Source organism: Quercus lobata, chromosome 10, assembly GCF_001633185.2.
Source record: "Quercus lobata isolate SW786 chromosome 10, ValleyOak3.0 Primary Assembly, whole genome shotgun sequence".
In the NCBI taxonomy this organism is placed as follows: Eukaryota; Viridiplantae; Streptophyta; class Magnoliopsida; order Fagales; family Fagaceae; genus Quercus; species Quercus lobata.
In genome coordinates, this window is record NC_044913.1 from 25,885,329 (window position 1) to 25,902,651 (window position 17,323).

General features: G+C 39.1%; 2 protein-coding genes across 2 annotated transcripts; both read left to right on the forward strand.

The window, feature by feature from the left end:
- Positions 1-3,726: 3,726 nt before the first annotated feature.
- On the forward strand, positions 3,727-4,548 carry LOC115964561 (LEAF RUST 10 DISEASE-RESISTANCE LOCUS RECEPTOR-LIKE PROTEIN KINASE-like 2.7). Its single transcript, XM_031083849.1, has one exon. It carries the CDS (start codon positions 3,727-3,729, stop codon positions 4,546-4,548), a length of 822 nt encoding a protein of 273 aa, XP_030939709.1.
- A 1,638-nt stretch (positions 4,549-6,186) lies between these two features.
- LOC115964562 (LEAF RUST 10 DISEASE-RESISTANCE LOCUS RECEPTOR-LIKE PROTEIN KINASE-like 2.1) lies at positions 6,187-6,999 on the forward strand. Its single transcript, XM_031083850.1, has one exon. The coding sequence runs from the start codon at positions 6,187-6,189 to the stop codon at positions 6,997-6,999; it is 813 nt and encodes a 270-aa protein (XP_030939710.1).
- The last annotated feature ends 10,324 nt before the right edge of the window (positions 7,000-17,323 follow it).

Here is a 17,323-nt window from a genome sequence, read left to right on the forward strand (position 1 = left end):
GCAGGATTCTGCTCCTAGCTCTTCTTTGCTCGACCACTTTTTATAAAATCCTAGTATTTCTATCACCCAATAAGGTCCAATCACTTGTAGCTTTCTGTGCCCACAGTAACTCTTCCCTATTAAGCAACACTTCCGGTTCTTTCCTGGTTGCTTTCTCCTTCCTCACATCCTCCACTAAATTAATTGAATTTTGAATATTCTGAAGTTGAACATGTTTCAATTTAATCTCACATTCAACCCTTCCAAAAACCTTCTTGTTCCAGTCAAGTAAACAAGTTGAGTGTGCAGATTATTATACATTTTTTGAAGTTTACTTCAAAAAAATTGAACCATTGTTATTTTTTATTCTATTAGTACATGAAAGCCAAATATATCAATGATTAAAGTAACCAAAAGTCGAAAGAAAAATGGTAATTAGCAATTAGTGATGAGCATTTAGCAAAGATGAAATGACATAATAATTCTGACATAAATTTCAATGGTGGGACGGTGTTAGTGGAGGAGAGCAGCAGCCAGCAAACCTTCAAAATAGTTCGACCAAGGTCAGAGCTTTGTAAGTGAAAATGTCAATAAAATGAAATTGGGCTCTTAAGTGGCTCCGGGCCGTTTGAGCTATTTTACTAACAGTTATTGGGCTCTACTTTTTTATCACAAAGCTTAAATCATGACTTTTACATCCATTTAGATCAGCTTATTTTGCTGAAATTGAAAACTTTTTATTAAAAGTTTTGTAGATAAAAGTAAAAATTAGCTAAAATAGTACATTAAAAACCATAAATGGTATCAACAAGTGCAGCGAGACTCATTTATAGTAGCAAAAATAAGCTGAATAGTAAAATAAGTTGGCAAAAATAATTTATGCCAAATGCATGTGTTTGAATACCGCATATTTTGTTGAAACTGAAAAATTATTGTCGAAAGTACTGTAAATAAAGGTAAAAGTTAGTTAAAATAGTACAGTGGGATCATGAATAATACCTAAAAATGCCGTGAGGCCATGAATAATAATAAAAATAACTTAATAGTGAAATAATTTTAATTTTTTGTCGTAACTCAAACGTACACCTAATTTCAATTGATTTTTTCCTTAAAAGACGGTTGCATCCAATTTGTCAACTCTGACTTATAAGAGCATCAGCAGTTGGCTTGCTATATGCCAAATGTAAAGTACATTTGGCATTCAGGCCCAAAAACTGCTCAGCAATGGGAAGGCCAAATTGGAAAAGACCAATTTTTTTTGAGATATAGTTATAGTACCATCTTAAATGTAAGATGATACTATAGCTGAATGGGATAATTTTTTTTTCTTTTTTTTTTAATGCTTGAGGTCCTTTTAAACCCGAGAATTTCTCTCTCCTCTCTCACTTCTTTTCTTCTTTTCTCTCTCTTCCTTCTCGCTTTCTCATTTGCTCCATGCCTAGTTCAAACCCAAGACTTTCCGATGCCCCTCTCTCACCAATAAGTTAGAAGCTTCTCTCTCTCCGATGATGGGTAACGGTGGCCACCACCAACACAAAACCCATTTTCTTCAAACCCAAAATCGATTACCCATGGTCTCGATGGTGGCGGTGTGGGGGTTGGTGATCAATGGCGGATGGATCATAAAATTGGGGTAGGTATGCTGAGTTGCTCCAGATGGCTAAGAAGCACGGGCTCAAAGTCCAGGCCGTCAAAGGCCATGGGTGGCTGGGTTTTTTATCTTTGAGTTTTTATGGTTGCTAGTGAGAATAGATGGGTTTGGGATGAATAAAGATGGCTACGACAGAAGTAGGGGATGGCTACTGTGGCGGCAGTGGCAGCTTGAAGATTGGGTCAGTGGCTATTTGGTAGCTGTTGTGGTGGTGAGTCGGCGTGACTGTGGGTGATTTTTTGATGGTTGGTTAGGTTTCTGTTGATTTGGGTGATTTTTTGTTGTGATTTGCTTCTTTTGATTTTGCTAGATATGGGTTTGCTAGAAATTGAGGCCGGTGCTAGAGGTTGAAGGAGAAAGAGAGGAAAAAGAAGAGAAAAAGAGAAGTAATAAAGAAAGATTAAAAAATAAAATTTTAATAAAATGATAAAATAATAAAGATTTAGAGCATTCACATCAGCTCGTTTAAAAGATTCCGTCTATTTTACACCAAAAACCTACTTTTTCTATTTTACACTATCACTTTTACAAAACACCCACATCAATTCATCTATTTTATCACCCCTCTTATTTAAATAATTAATTTAATTAATTATTTTATTATTTCTCTCCCTCACCCTTTTAGTACGCGCTCTCTCTCCCTTTCCCTCATATTTTCTAATTTCTCTATCTCTCTTCTATCTCCCTCTCGGTTTATCTCTCTGTCTCATCTCTCTCCCTCTTCGTCACAAACCAACGCACCGATCCACAGCTCCGATCATCATCACAGCTCCGTCCACAGCTCCGATCATCATCACAGCTCCGATCATCATCACAACTCCGATCCACAGCTCCGATCACCGATCCACAGCTCCAATCATTATCACAGCTCCGATCCACAGCTCCGATCACCGATCCACAGCTCCGATCATCATCGCAGCTTCGACCAAGCGAGACCCACGAGCTCCGATAAGCACCGATCTGTCTCTTTTTTGTTTTTTCGTTTGGGTTTTTTTTTTTTTTAGCAAATATATCTCTGTGTTGGTTTAAGCACCGATCTGTCTCTTTTTTGTTTTTCCGTTTGGATTTGTTTCTTTTTCCGTTTGGGTTTTTATTTTTTTATTTTTTTTAGCACCGATCTGTCTCTCTCTCTCTCTTTTTTTTTTTTTTCCATTTGAGTTTGTTTGTTTTTCCGTTTGAGTTTGTTTGTTTTTTCATTGAGATCGTTGTGCACGGAAAAGAGAGAGAAAAATTGGTGCGAATGGAGATTAATAAAAAACTAAATACACATGCTACAGTGCCCGTGTAAATTTACATGCGCTGTAGCTCGTTGAAATTTTTAGACGATTATGCATGATTTTAGCTGGACTGATGCAGTGTGTTTTTTGCTTTAAAATGTGTAAAAACGGCCAAAATGTATATTTTACACATTTATACACAGTTATACAAGAGCTGATGTGAATGCTCTTAGAAAATTAAAAATATTATAAAATAATATAGTATAATTGATAAAATAACTTTTTAAAATAGTAAAATAAGATAAGATTGAAAAATCGGATGGAGATATTTTTGAAGGCCAACTCGTTGGATAAACTCATAAAAAGGTGGGGTCATCCTAGTTTTAATAACTGGGTGAACTCCGCAACTTTCGGGGAATAAGAAAAGCAGTAATGGTGTCACAGACTCAATGGAAAATTGTGCCTACCATTTAAAATTCAATCTGAGGAAGAGGACACTTGCCAGTCTTCGTTCAACGTTGTACTGCGTTATTACTTTTTAAAATAATAAAATAAGATAGGATGCAAAAGCTGGATGGAGATACTTTAAAAGGCCAACTCGTTGGATAAACCCATAAAAAGGTCGGGTCATCCTAGTTTTGATAACTGGGTGAACTCCGCAACTTACGGGGAATGAGAAAAGCAGTAACGGTGTGACAAAGTCAATGGAAAATTGTGCCTCCCATTTAAAATTCAATCTGAGGAAGAGGACACTTACCAGTCTTCGTTCAACGTTGTACTGCGTTATTAACTTTACATCTCATCAAAAAAAAGAAGAAAGAAAAAACACTTTACATCTCATCTTATTCTTTTCTCTGTGGTCTCTCCTACACATCACTCATGGAAGCCCATCGTCTAGCTCTCTCTTCCCTCATCACCCTCTCCTTCTTCTTAGCCATATTGCCACCATCTTACTGCACCGACTATGCACGCTTTGTTAATTGCAGTCGTCCGTATGAGTGTGGAAGAATCAAAAACGTTTCTTACCCTTTCTGGGGAGGTAATCGACCTGAATCTTGCGGTCGCCAAGGGTTCAAGCTGGAGTGCTACAACGATGAATACCCAATTATCAAATTTGAAGAACTAGAGTTCCTCATACTAAACATCAACCAAGCTCAAAATAACATGACCATTGCAAGATTGGACCTCTGGTCTGGTTCTTGTCCTCAAACCTACCTCGATACCGTTTTGAATTATAGTTTCTTTGATTACGCTCCAACCGTTCTAAACATAACTTTGTTCTACGGCTGCCCTCCTCAAGTCAATAAATCTATACCGGTTCAAAATAGATTTACGTGCTTGGAAGGTAGTGATGCAAATAATAACGCTTACTTTGTAAACGAATCGTCAGCAAAGATCCATATTCTGGAGCCAGAGAAATGCAGAGGAAAAATCCGTGTTCCAATTTCACGGAATGCTATTATTGATGAGTCTGCGGGTGTAGTCCATGCACTTAATGAATCATTGAATCAAGGGTTTGATGTGGACTACAATCCCTTGCACGATACTGCCTGTAACGGGTGTGTGCGATCAGGTGGGAATTGCGGTTCTAAAGAAACACACCAATTTGTCTGCTTTTGCCGTGACGGAGAGCGCTCTTATAGCTGCCCAGGTAACAATATGTACTCTCTTTTCTCTTCTCACTTTCCAGGATTAGGCTGAAACATACATCTTCTCCTTCTTGGTTTGGTTTTGAATTTTGATGGGATATACTATATAGTGCTTCTTCTTAGGCTAATCTTACCTATAGGCCACATAGTGGGCGTGCTTATTCATTGATTTTTTATTAGAAGACACGTAATGGCATAGTTAATCGTTCTTTACTTCTTTTCGACAATTGCATACCATTGTCATTGGTGTTGGTTAGTTGGTCAAAGCTTTTTCTTTTTTTATTGATTTTTTTTATAAGATAAAAAATTTATTCTACTTTTATATATATATATATATATATATGAAACTCCCTGTTAGATACTTGAATCTCAACCCTCGCCTTCACATCTCACAAGCACTTATATTTATAGAATAATTATCATGTCAAAGGTATGCGACAATAGTAGGTCAAAGACTTGATCCTTCTAATAAACATATCAACCTTAAAAAAAGGGTAAAGGTGAAATCAGAGATACAAATTTTGATTATTACTTTTATTTGAAAAAAATTTAGTACCACAAATTATTACACAACTTCTTTATCACAACTATGAAGTGACCGTGTGTGAGTATTGAAAAAAAAATAGTAGTTAGATGCGTAAGGGATAATAATCACTTAAAACCTGCCATATCAAAGTTATAGCAAAAAGTTGTGGTTGTAGAAGATTAGAACCACTCCTTTTTATTTTCACTTTTTATTTTATTTATTTATTTATTTTTAATTATGAGTTATGTCAACCAAAATTTTGCAGATTTTCTGCAATATAAGTCTTACTATTCTCCTCTTTTGTTATCCGTGATTTTAGTTATGAAATTAGAATTACGTTTTCCTTTTAAAAAAAAATCAACGATTCAAGTATCGATGAACTTTAAAAAATATGTTAATTAGCAATTAGTGATGAAAATTTGCTGGTATAAAAAGAAAAAAAAAAGTGATGAAAATTAGCAATTATTGATATAATTTGTTGTAAGCTTTTTTTTGTCTGTTATTCATTGGTTTTGTTGAATTTGATTTTGTATTGCTCTGTTAATAGTCTTAAACTATTCCTAATTAATATTATTTAATATAAAGAGTCAATTTTGACTAAAATACTCCTAAATAAGTTACTTTAATAAGAACATAAAGCTCACATTTAAAATTTTTCAAAACCGAAAAAGAAATATAAAAAATTAAGAATAAAATTTAAACTGTATAAGCTGCTCTTCAATTAAAAGTCAAGAAGGTCCATTTCAGTTCTCCGAAACTTTTCCGTAACGTGTTGGATAGTATTTGTTAAACTTGCCTGGAAGGAGTCGGCAGGACCACAATTCCGTGCATTGTCGGATGAGGGGAAATTTTTTGTAGTGATAGATCCAAATGCGAAAGAAAGCGCGTGAATTTTTGGATGAAATTTTCTTTATTCGTAGCGTAATTAATTCCAAGGAACAAGTCTAAAAGGTAAAGGCGGGATGGTGGACCCAATGTAGATTGAGAAATTATTTGTGTTGGTAGGCACGAAGATTAGTTTTTCGTTGAAAATTTTGAAAAAATTTTAGAAAAAAAAAAAAAAATTTGGCTTTTTACCCAAAAAAAAAAAAAAAGTCTGGCTTATATAAAGAAGGATTTTACCCGGATCACGGAAACAACGGTTAGCGTGCTATTGTCTTCACCATGTCACAATTCCTTAGCTACCTCCTCATCCTCTCCTTCTTCTTCTTCATCAACTCCTTAGGCACCAATTCTACTCCTTTATGCCTACCACAATACTGCGGTGAGGATATCATCAGGTACCCTTTTTGGGTTCATAATGAAAGCTCCTCTAATCAGCAATATTGTGGCTACCCGGGGTTTGGCGTTAGGTGCGAGAACGACAAGGCCGTACTTGGCTTACCCGGTGACCGGAACTACTCCGTGAAAGATATAAATTATACCGGCCATACCCTAACCCTTGTGGATATTGATGTCACCACCAACCAAACGTGCCCAAGACCACGTCAAAACTTTTCCCTAGAGACGCTACCTTTGAAATATTCTTCAATGGATTTGAATCTCAGTTTTTACTTTAATTGCATTTCCTACCCTCCAACTGTGCCTTTCATCCCGTGCTTGAGTATTAGTAGCAACCGGTCTTTTGTTTTTGTGGAGAATCATGAGACGGAGGGCTTTGATTGGTCAAAGAATTGCGAGGAGACAGTGGTGGTGGCTGTGACACAGACTCAGATCAATATGGGTAATTTAACTGGTGGGTTTAGTGCGGCTATGAATGATGGCTTTGTGCTTGATTGGGGAAGTGTTAAGGATTGTGTTACATGTGAGAACTCTGAAGGGTATTGTGGATACGACGCTACGGCTGAGGAGTACTTGTGCGTTTGCAACGATGGAAGCACAAATAGTAACAGCTGTAAAGGTATGCTCTCTGTAATTCTCATGGGGACAGATGCATGGTTCCGGTTCCACATGATAAATTCTGTTCACTGCTTTTAGTTTAGATTTATTTTGTATTGTATTACGGTTTGTAAGTCTCCTTTTCATCATTTGATTGTTGATGGGAATAATTGCGGTATGCACATAGGCAAAAGGAAAAGTGGAGGAAGAGGCCATACTAATGCCTAATGGAGACCGATACTAATATTAGTCAATAGTGGTTATTTTTGACCAAGAGTGGGTCAAGGGTTCATGCTAATGGAGACCGAGATTAATAGTAGTCAATACTCGATAGTGGTTATTTTTTACCAAGGGTGGGTCCGACTGGTTATTTTATATAGGTTAAAAAATATATTGAAAAGAATTCAATTAAGAGTTTAATACAGAATCAGTTTTAACTTTTAATTACCACGTAGTTCAGGGGTACCTTGAGTTGTCCTGTTGCTAGGAAAGTCTCCCTCTGGAAACTTCGCCTAGACAATGACATTGTCGTCCCTTCCTGGTGAAGGAGAGTCAGTCCCCTGAGGTAACAACGTTATCCCAAGGCTTGTGGGTTTTTTTCTCAGGGGTCTGGGAAACACCTAGGATAGTTTCAAATCTCTAGAACACCATCAATGGAGGACATTACAAAACACTGGAGCTCGCTTTCCCTCTCTGAAAAAGAAGAATCCGGTCTCCGTCTGCGAAAAGAGCAAGCAACAGAAGAATTCGCCATTGCAGCAAGATTCCTCACAAAACGCCCACTCAACATTGAAGCCATAGCCAACACATTCACTCCTCTTTGGAGATCCAAGTCAGGATTTAAAATAAAAAACCTAGGTAACCATCTGATACTTTTCTCCTTCGACAACAGGGGAGACATTGATAGAATCACCAAATCGGAACCTTGGTCTTTTGACAAACATTTAGTGGTGATAACCCAATATGATAAAGATACAACCCTCAATCCCATAGAAATGAAGAAGGTAGCTTTCTGGGTACAAGTCTTTGATATACCTGTTAGGTTCCGAAATAGAGAAGTAGCAGAGCAGATTTGTGAAGCCATAGGAACCATCATCCACCCCTTAGATGCCCCTGACAGTGACGGTGGTAGCTTCATCAGAGTTAGAATTTTAGTGGATATTTCTCTACCTCTATGCAGGGGCAGAATCATTACACTGGAGAATGGTAGAGAGCACTGGGTCTCATTTAAATATGAGCGTCTACCCAACTTGTGCTATTGGTGTGGGCTCCTTACCCATGGTGATAAAGACTGCATTAAATGGATTGAAAGTGAAGGTTCTCTCCAACAAAAAGATCAACAATATGGTTCCTGGCTAAGGGCCCCGCCTTTTCTAGCTTCAAGGAAGAATGTAATAAATGTTCCAGGTTTTTTTGCAAAGAAAAACAAGGAAAATTCAGGCCATGTCTCACCGGATCCGCCCTCTCAACTGCCCTCAGTGGCCACAGGAATGGCCTCGGTGTCCACCCCTCCCCCTCTGTCATCTTTTAATGCAAATGACTTCAAGACATCCAATCCCGAAAATTCAGGGGCTCAGCAGTCCAAGTCAAATTCAAATTTTGACTCCAACTTGAATTCTCCCCCCAACAGAGACTTTGAAGAGCTAATCAACGAGATTGACCAAGAGATATCCTGTTTCGACCATGCGGAGGCCCACCAAGTGGAAAGCAATGGGCCTCTCACTAAACCTGTCCCAAGCCCAAGCTCTCTCTCACCAATACACCAACCCAGTCCGTCAAAGCCACTCCAGGATATTTCAAACCGTCCTCAGACCACCCCTCAAGCCCATAAAGATAAAAAATGGGCCCGTATCCAAAGGCCTTCCTTTCTCTCTGAAGACCAATCTCTAAACATTTCTCTGGGCAAACGTCTCCTCCCACCTTCCTTTGGTGACCTCTCTCTAGCAAAACGCAGAGCCTCTCCATACAAAGGCAAAAATGACAACCTCTCTCCAACGGCGGCGGCTGCTCTCCAGCCCCGCCCAGCCCAATGAGTTGGATGTGCTGGAACGTGCGAGGGCTTGGGAACCAGCGCACCGTTCGTGAACTCGGATCCATGATTCGAAGTCAAGATCCCACTGCTCTTTTCTTAGCCGAGACTTGGGCAGGAGAAGATCGTTTGAAGCGGCTATGTCGGGAACTTCATTTTGATCATTTTTGGATTGCTCCTCAGGTGAATAAAACCGGTTGTCTAGCTCTATTTTGGAAAAAGTCGGTCCACATTGAGGTAACTTCTTCCTCCCCCAATCATATTGATTCTATTGTTGGTAATACTCCTGAAACCCAATGGCGTTTCACTGGTATCTATGGATTTGCGGATGCAGCAAGGAAGCCAGAAACTTGGTCCTTGATCAGGTCCTTACATCTTTCTATTTCCCTTCCCTGGCTATGCGCCGGGGACTTCAATGAAATTCTGTGGTCACATGAGAAAGTGGGGCTCGGACCAAGACATGAGGGTTGTATGAAGGCTTTCCGTGATACTCTTGATGAATGTGGGCTTAAGGACCTGGGATATCAGGGAGATAAATTTACCTGGAAGGGTAGAAGACAGGGCGGGATGGTGTTTGAGAGGCTTGACAGGGCAGTAGCTAACAACCAATGGTACTTCCTCAACCCGGGCATGGCAGTTCACCATCTTAATACCAACTCCTCTGACCACAATCCAATTATTATCTACCCAGATGGTATAATTCCGAAGCAGAATAGGCCCTTCAAATTTGAAAAGATGTGGCTTAGCGATGGGGGCTGTAGCTGGACTGTGAAGGACACTTGGGGCCTCTCCTCTCCAGATGCTTCAATGGCTGTGGTCGCAGGTAAATTAAAAAACTGTGGTGATAAACTCCTCTCTTGGAGTCGCCTTTCTTTCGGTAACATTAAGAGATCAATTGAATTGAATTCGAAGAAGCTTAACAGAGCCGAATTAGAGGCTGCTAAGGGAAGGGGTGATACAAATTTAATTTGGTCTCTGAAAACTGAGCTTAATGACTTGCTGGACAAAGAAAGTCAAATGTGGCACCAACAGTCAAGAACTCTGTTTTTGAAAGAGGGAGACCGTAATACTAGATACTTCCACAGTAAAGCCTCCCAGAGATTTCGTAGAAACAGGATTTTGGGTTTGAGAAATGGGGCAAATGTCTGGTGCACGGAGGATGCCCAAATTAAGGAGATTGCAACCCAGTACTACAATACTCTGTTCTCCTCTTCACAACCCTCAGAGTTCGATAAAATTCTGGAGGCTGTCCAACCAGCAGTTACTCAGGAGATGAATGACCAACTCCTTCGCCCCTTCGCCCGGGACGAAATAGAGGCTGCCTTGAATCAGATGGAACCTGCCACTGCCCCTGGCCCTGACGGTATGCCCCCTCTATTCTATCAATCTTTTTGGTCTCTTATTGGTGATGAGGTATGCTCTGCAGTCCTAGAATGTTTAAATAATTGCAAAATTCCTGCTGTGATTAATCATACAAATATTACATTGATTCCAAAAGTGAAATCTCCAGAAAACATTACTGAATTCAGGCCAATCAGCCTCTGTAATGTAGTCTATAAACTAGCTTCCAAAGTCCTAGCTAATAGACTTAAGGTGGTCTTACCTGCTGTAGTTTCAGAAAATCAAAGCGCTTTCCAGGCTGGGAGAGTCATCACAGATAACGTCCTCATGGCCTTTGAAACCCTTCACTATATGAAAAACCACCAGACCGGCAAATCGGGTTTCATGGCTTTGAAGTTGGATATGAGTAAGGCCTACAACCGTGTTGAATGGCTTTACCTTGAGAAGATCATGAGAAAGATGGGCTTTGCTGAAAATTGGGTAGCTTTAATGATGGAATGCGTGTCTACTGTGAGCTACTCTATCCTTATAAATGGAGAACCTACATCCGTGATTCGCCCATCGAGAGGCATCAAACAGGGAGACCCCCTCTCCCCGTATCTGTTTCTACTGTGCACAGAAGGTCTCCACAACCTTTTACACCAAGCAGAAGCTTCGGGTCATATCCGAGGAATCTCCATTTGCAAAAATGGCCCAAGACTCACCCACTTGTTCTTTGCCGACGATAGCCTAATTTTCTGCCGTGCCTCCATGCTTAAATGCCATAAAATCCAGGCTCTCCTCTCTTGCTACGAGAAAGCTTCAGGGCAGCTCCTTAATATGCACAAGACGAGCCTATTCTATAGTAAGTCTACCCCCCCGGACACCCTTAACCTAATTAAGACTTCTCTTGGAGTCCAAGAAGTGAAACAATGTGAGAAATACCTGGGTTTACCGACCTTAATAGGAAAAAACAAGAAGGCAAGCTTCAGGTACATTAAGGAAAGGGTTTGGGCGAAGCTTCAAGGTTGGAAAGAGCAGCTCCTCTCTCAGGCTGGCAGGGAAGTGCTCCTCAAGGCAGTCATCCAAGCAATACCGACCTATGCCATGAGTTGCTTCAAGCTTCCAATCACCCTTTGCAATGAAATTGAATCCCTGATTAAGAAATTCTGGTGGGGGCAGCGTGGTGAGCAGAGAAAAATCCATTGGACCAAGTGGAGCACACTCTGTAAACCAAAGAGTTTAGGCGGCATGGGTTTTAGGGATCTCCAAAAGTTTAATGAGGCGATGCTATCGAAACAAGTGTGGCAGCTGCTAGCATGTGAGGACTCCCTTTTCTACAGATTTTTCAAAGCCAAATTCTTCCCTACGGGTAGCATTCTTGAGGCAAAAGAAGGGAGTGGGTCCTTTGCTTGGAAAAGCATCCTCAAGGGCAAAAGGATTATCCAACAAGGCATGTCATGGAGGGTGGGCAATGGTGCAGCAATCCAGATCTACCATGATAACTGGCTGCCTGATCCTAGCCTCAAGAAAATCATCTCTAAACCCCTCTTGTTAGACAGTCGGGAAAGGGTTTCAAGTCTTATCGATAGTGTGGGTCAGTGCTGGTCTCAGGAATTAATTGACACAAACTTCCTTCCCTACTAAGCAGCCATAATCAAGGCCATTCCTCTCAGCTTTGGCAATTGCGAAGATGTTAGATACTGGCCGCTAAACAGGGATGGTATTTACTCTGTTAAATCTGGCTACCATTTGCTGGTAAACATGGAACTTGATGAGCTCCCTAGTGCCTCAGACCCCTCATGTGCTAGGCGGCTATGGAATGGCATTTGGAAATTAAAAGTTCCTAACAGAGTAAAGAACTTAATTTGGCGAGCAGGGGCTGACTCACTACCATCGAAATCAAACCTCAGAAAAAGGAGAATTCCAATTGATGCTACTTGCTCATCTTGTGGCCTGGAATTAGAGTCTACGCTTCATGCTATCTGGTCATGCCCCTCATTAAGGCAGGTTTGAAGTATTCACTTCGGTTGGCTGTTGGAAGCAGCGGGTAAGGCTTCTAATTTCCTCGATGTTCTGCAGTTGGGTTTTGATAGGAGTCTTCACATGGACTTATTTGCCATGACTGTTTCTCAGATTTGGACTAGGCGCAATAAGCTCCGTGTGGGTGAGGCAGTAGCTCCGCTAGCTTTGCTCAACCAGCTGGCGTCTACCAGCCTTCTAGAATTCCAACAATCCTCCCTTAACCATCCAAAATCTCCCTCCCTTCCAAAGGTTACTAAATGGTTACCTCCTCCCCCGAACTGGGTTAAAGTTAACTTTGACGGAGCTACATTCGGCGACTCTTGCTCTGCTGGTTTGGGAGCAATAATTCGCAATGACATGGGTCTAGTAATGGCTGCTTTTACACAACACATTCCACTGCCTACGTCGGTAGAGACGGTGGAAGTATTGGCAGCTCGGGGTGCCCTCTGCTTTGCAAAGGACCTCGGCTTCAACAAAGTAATTGTCGAAGGTGATTCTGAGATTATCATTAAAGCCCTTAGCAGTAATGGTCTCTCTGCTTCCAGCTTTGGACACATTTTGCAGGATATCAAATCAATGTCTTCTTCGCTTGGAGGAGTTCTCTTTAATCATACCCGTAGACAAGGCAATAGAGTTGCCCACGGGCTGGCTAGAATGGCATGTAACTTTGAATATTTCCAATCCTGGATGGAGGATGTTCCTCCAGGAGTGCTTGACATGTATATTTCTGAAGTTATTAAGTAATCCCCCCCTCATTCTTCGAGGGCGGTTTCTCAAAAAAAAAAAGTTCAGGGGTACCCGCGTTTCCTTGTAATCGTTAGCATGAGAATTCTATCTCCGCAATAAACAATTATCCAGCAAAAAAAAATTTTAATAATAATAATTTTTAATTAGCTCAATTAGGAAAATTATTTATCATCAAATAAGATCTAGATTTAGGTTCAATTTTTATTTACATAAAAAATCAATTGATGTTTAGTTTAATGTTTTAGATTATTCTTTTCTTATAATTTCTAGCTCTTTTGTGTTTCCTCTCGTTTTTTTTATTATATTTAAACCATTTATGTGTCTAAAATAAATAAATCAATCAATAAACTATTTGGTTTCTAAATTTTTTATTTCAGAGAGATGTGGGAATTGATAGACAAGTCAAAGAATGAAAAAAAATGAATGGACCCAGATATATTGGTGTATAACAAAAATTATGTCAATTAGAGATATATGTACAAGTAATATTACTTCAAGGAAAAAGTTTATTTCTAAATTGGTTTGAGTGGTATTTTAAAAAGATAATTGAAAACAATGGTCTTAAAGTAACACTCTTAATTAAAAGTCCCTATTGCAACAAAAATTAACTTGAAAAACCAATAATTATTTATTATCACTATTTTTTTTTGTTGCAATAAATCTTTTTTTTTAATAGTAATTATTCTGTTCCTATTGGTTATTTATTTATTTTTTTGTAATTGTTCTTTTCACATTTGTTAATGTACACTGTTAATATAATATCTATAGTTTCAGGCATGATGTTTACATTTAAAATATGAAATAGTTGAGGAGAATAGATGATCTCCAATAATAAGAAGTGTATGAGAATAATGCCCTCATTTTTGTTGATAAACACCGTAAACAACCTCTCTCTAAAATTAATTTCATAATAATTCTAAAATTAATTTAATTATTAACTTAATGTTAACGAGAGAAGATATACCGTGTTACAGTTATGTATCTTCTCATTTATAACAAGTGGATCTCACTTATTAGTGGGACTCACTTACTGTGACCGAGAAGATATATATATCGGAATCAGGGTATATTCTTCCGTGTTAGTGGAGGCGAGCAGACCTTTGAAGTAGTTGGACTAAAGTCATAGCTTTTCTCTTATTTTTTTTCTTTTTTTTTTTCTCGGAGAAATGACTAAAGTCATAGCTTGGTAGGCGAAAATGCCCCAAAAAAATGAACTTGCCTAGAACTAGAAAGACAATTCTGTCTATTCTACGAAAAGTCATGGGGGTCTACTTTTTTACCACAAAACTTAAAAGAAAGTCTTTTAATTTCATTTAAGGATGGGCGTAAATAGCTTATTATTATTTATTTTAAAGATGGTTGAAATTGAATCCAATTTGCCAGTCCAATTAATTGGTTGAATAAAATTATTCCTATTTTTGATAGCCGGGTGAACTCAGCAACTGGGCCATGAATGCAACTTTCTGGGATTGAGGAAAATCATTTTCTTTAGGACTTATGAACCATAAAACGGCAGTCTCAGACATAAAAGAATGGCGTGGAAAAGTCAGTGGGAAAATTTGCCTCCAGAGTCCAGACTAATCCCGTTTAATTAAAAATCAATCTGTGGAGTGGACTCTTTAATCTCTTTCGGACTTACCAGTCTTCGTTCAACGTTAGGCTGCGTCATAAACATTACTTCTCTCCCAGTTCTTTTTTTCATTATCTTCTAAATATGAATTCCCATCATCTAGTTCTCTCTTCCCTCATCACCCTATTCTTCTTCTTAACAATATTACCACCATCTTACGACACCGACGATGAACGCTTTGTTGAGTGCAGGCGTCCTTTTGATTGTGGAAGGATCAAAAACATTTCGTACCCTTTCTTGAGAGATAATCGACCTGAACCTTGCGGTTTTCCAGAGTTCAAGCTTACGTGCCGCGACAATGAATACCCTATTATCAGTTTTGAAGAACCAGAGTTCCGCGTACTAAACATCAACCAATCTCATTATATCATGACCATTGCAAGATCGGACCTCTGGAATAGTCCATGTCCTCCAACTCCAAAGTTCGTCAATACCACTTTGGATTTTAATAACTTCGATTATCACACACCAACCGATCAAAACCTAACTTTGTTCTATGACTGCTCTTATTGGAGTTAGCGGATTGGATGGAGAGATCTTTTCCTGCGGCTTAGATAATACCGCTAATTACTTTGTAAATGAATCCTTCACGGGGATCCACGAGCTTTTTGAGAAATGCCATGGAAATATTAGAGTTCCAGTTTTAGGGACTGCTCTTATTGACGAGTCTTTGGGACTTCAGAATGTATTGAATCAAGGTTTTGATGTGGACTACCATAATTCCTGGGCGATTGCCTGTGGGTTGTGTGGCATGCGGTTGTAACTCCTCTTCACATAAATTTGTCTGCTTTTTCCGTGATCGAGAGCAACCTTCTGTCTGTTCAAGTAAAGGTATGCATGCTCGTTTCTCCTCACTTTCCTAGATTAAGCTGAAACACATATTTCTTGACCTTTGCTTAGAATATAGCTCCTATTCTTAGCTATAGTTCATATAATGTCATAGTTTAACACTTCTCTTTGGCTTTGGGTAGTCGGCACATTTAACAATTGCATAGCATTCTCATGGTTTGTTTGCTTTAGGTGGCTTTGGGAAGCCGGCATAGTTAACAATTACATAGCATTCACATGGTTTGTTTGCTTTAGCTAAATGTGGGTCCATTTAGTAGGCAATAGACTTGATCCTCATTCTGGTCTAAGTCATGCTTTAATAAGTTGTCATAATCTGTTAGGATGGTGGAATCATCATAATTTCTTTTGAGCGAGTCTATTCATAATGCCCCTCAAAAAAAAAAAAAAAAAAAAAAAAAATTGTGGCCTTAGACTTTAAGCAAGATTGAAGATGGTGAATCACCAATATAATATTAATTTTTTGCTAGAGTTTCCAGTATGTTTACAAATAAGTTCCAAGTTTTTGGGATAGACAATGTATAGTGAAATCATGTTATCATCACTCATCACACAGTAGACATCCCAATCCACAACTCAAAGTTAGTACTTTTAGTCTCGAGTGTTCTCTTTTATTTGAAGTGAGTATTTTGATATTTGCCTAAAAAAAAAAAAAAATTTGAATAGCCAGAATTTTATTTATTTATTTTTAAAAAGTCAAATTAGCTCATAAGATATGGTCTTTGAATGAATGCTGAGTACTCTCTTTTTTTCTTTTCTTTTTTTTTCTTTTTCTTTTTAAAATTTGATATTTACGATAGTATGAGAGATTTTACCCTTTTTTTTTTCTTTCTCTTTTTTTAATAAAAAATTTAATATTTTAAAATAAGATGAGAGATTTGAACTATAAATATTTTGATGAAAAAAATTAGAAAGTAATATGTACAAGGTATGGCCTCGGGCCCAATGGGCCTCGGCCCGAACATTCTCAAGAATCGGAGCTGGGCCCAAACCTCAAAGTGAGTCCATATCCGTCCTGAGTGCATGATTGATAAGCCTATATCTGGCCGTTCATTGTCTGTTCGGAATTGCGTATGCCCGAAACAACGTACCTCCCTTGTGACTCGGTATTGCCTTGGGGAGTATCACTACAGGGCAATCTTTTGGAGGCGGAAATTAGTTCCAAAGCCATTACCACCATTTCCAATGAGATAGATTCTATGTCAGGAATAATCACATTGAACCCCACCCACACGAGTGAGATCATAATGAAATCATGAAACCCCCACAAACCTCAAGCTATAAATAGAAGAATTGTGTAAGGAAAGGGGGTTGGAAATTCTGTAGAGAAAGTAGAAAGAGAGAGAGTGAGCTAGGATAGCCAGGGGAAAGAGCAACACAGAGTGGGGGTGTTACTTAGGGAGGGAAAAGAGAGAATTCGTGGGGGATAAGGGGTGCCATCAGGTCACTCGGCTAGAAACAACCCTTAGTAGGAAACACTAAGCCCACTAATACAAGTAAATTGTGAGCCCATTCTAAGCTCGGCCCATCAAGCGGAGTTTAGGTACGCATAATTGGCACTGTTTGTGGGGATCTCCTATATAGCTGTGGTTCTGTCGAGACTTGCACGGGGAAAATGTCCGAAGGTTAATCAGGGAGTTATGCTGAAATTGGTTCCAGAAGGTTTTCTCGGGGATCCACTTGGTGGGAAAAAAGGCAAAAGAGGCGTGAAGATAGGGAGCATGAGTAGGAGGAAGAGTAGTCTAGCCTTGGAGAAGGGTCATTTCAAACACATCGAACAATGTCAGGCGCTTTGGGGCATGAGCATTTTGATAGGAGGGATAAGG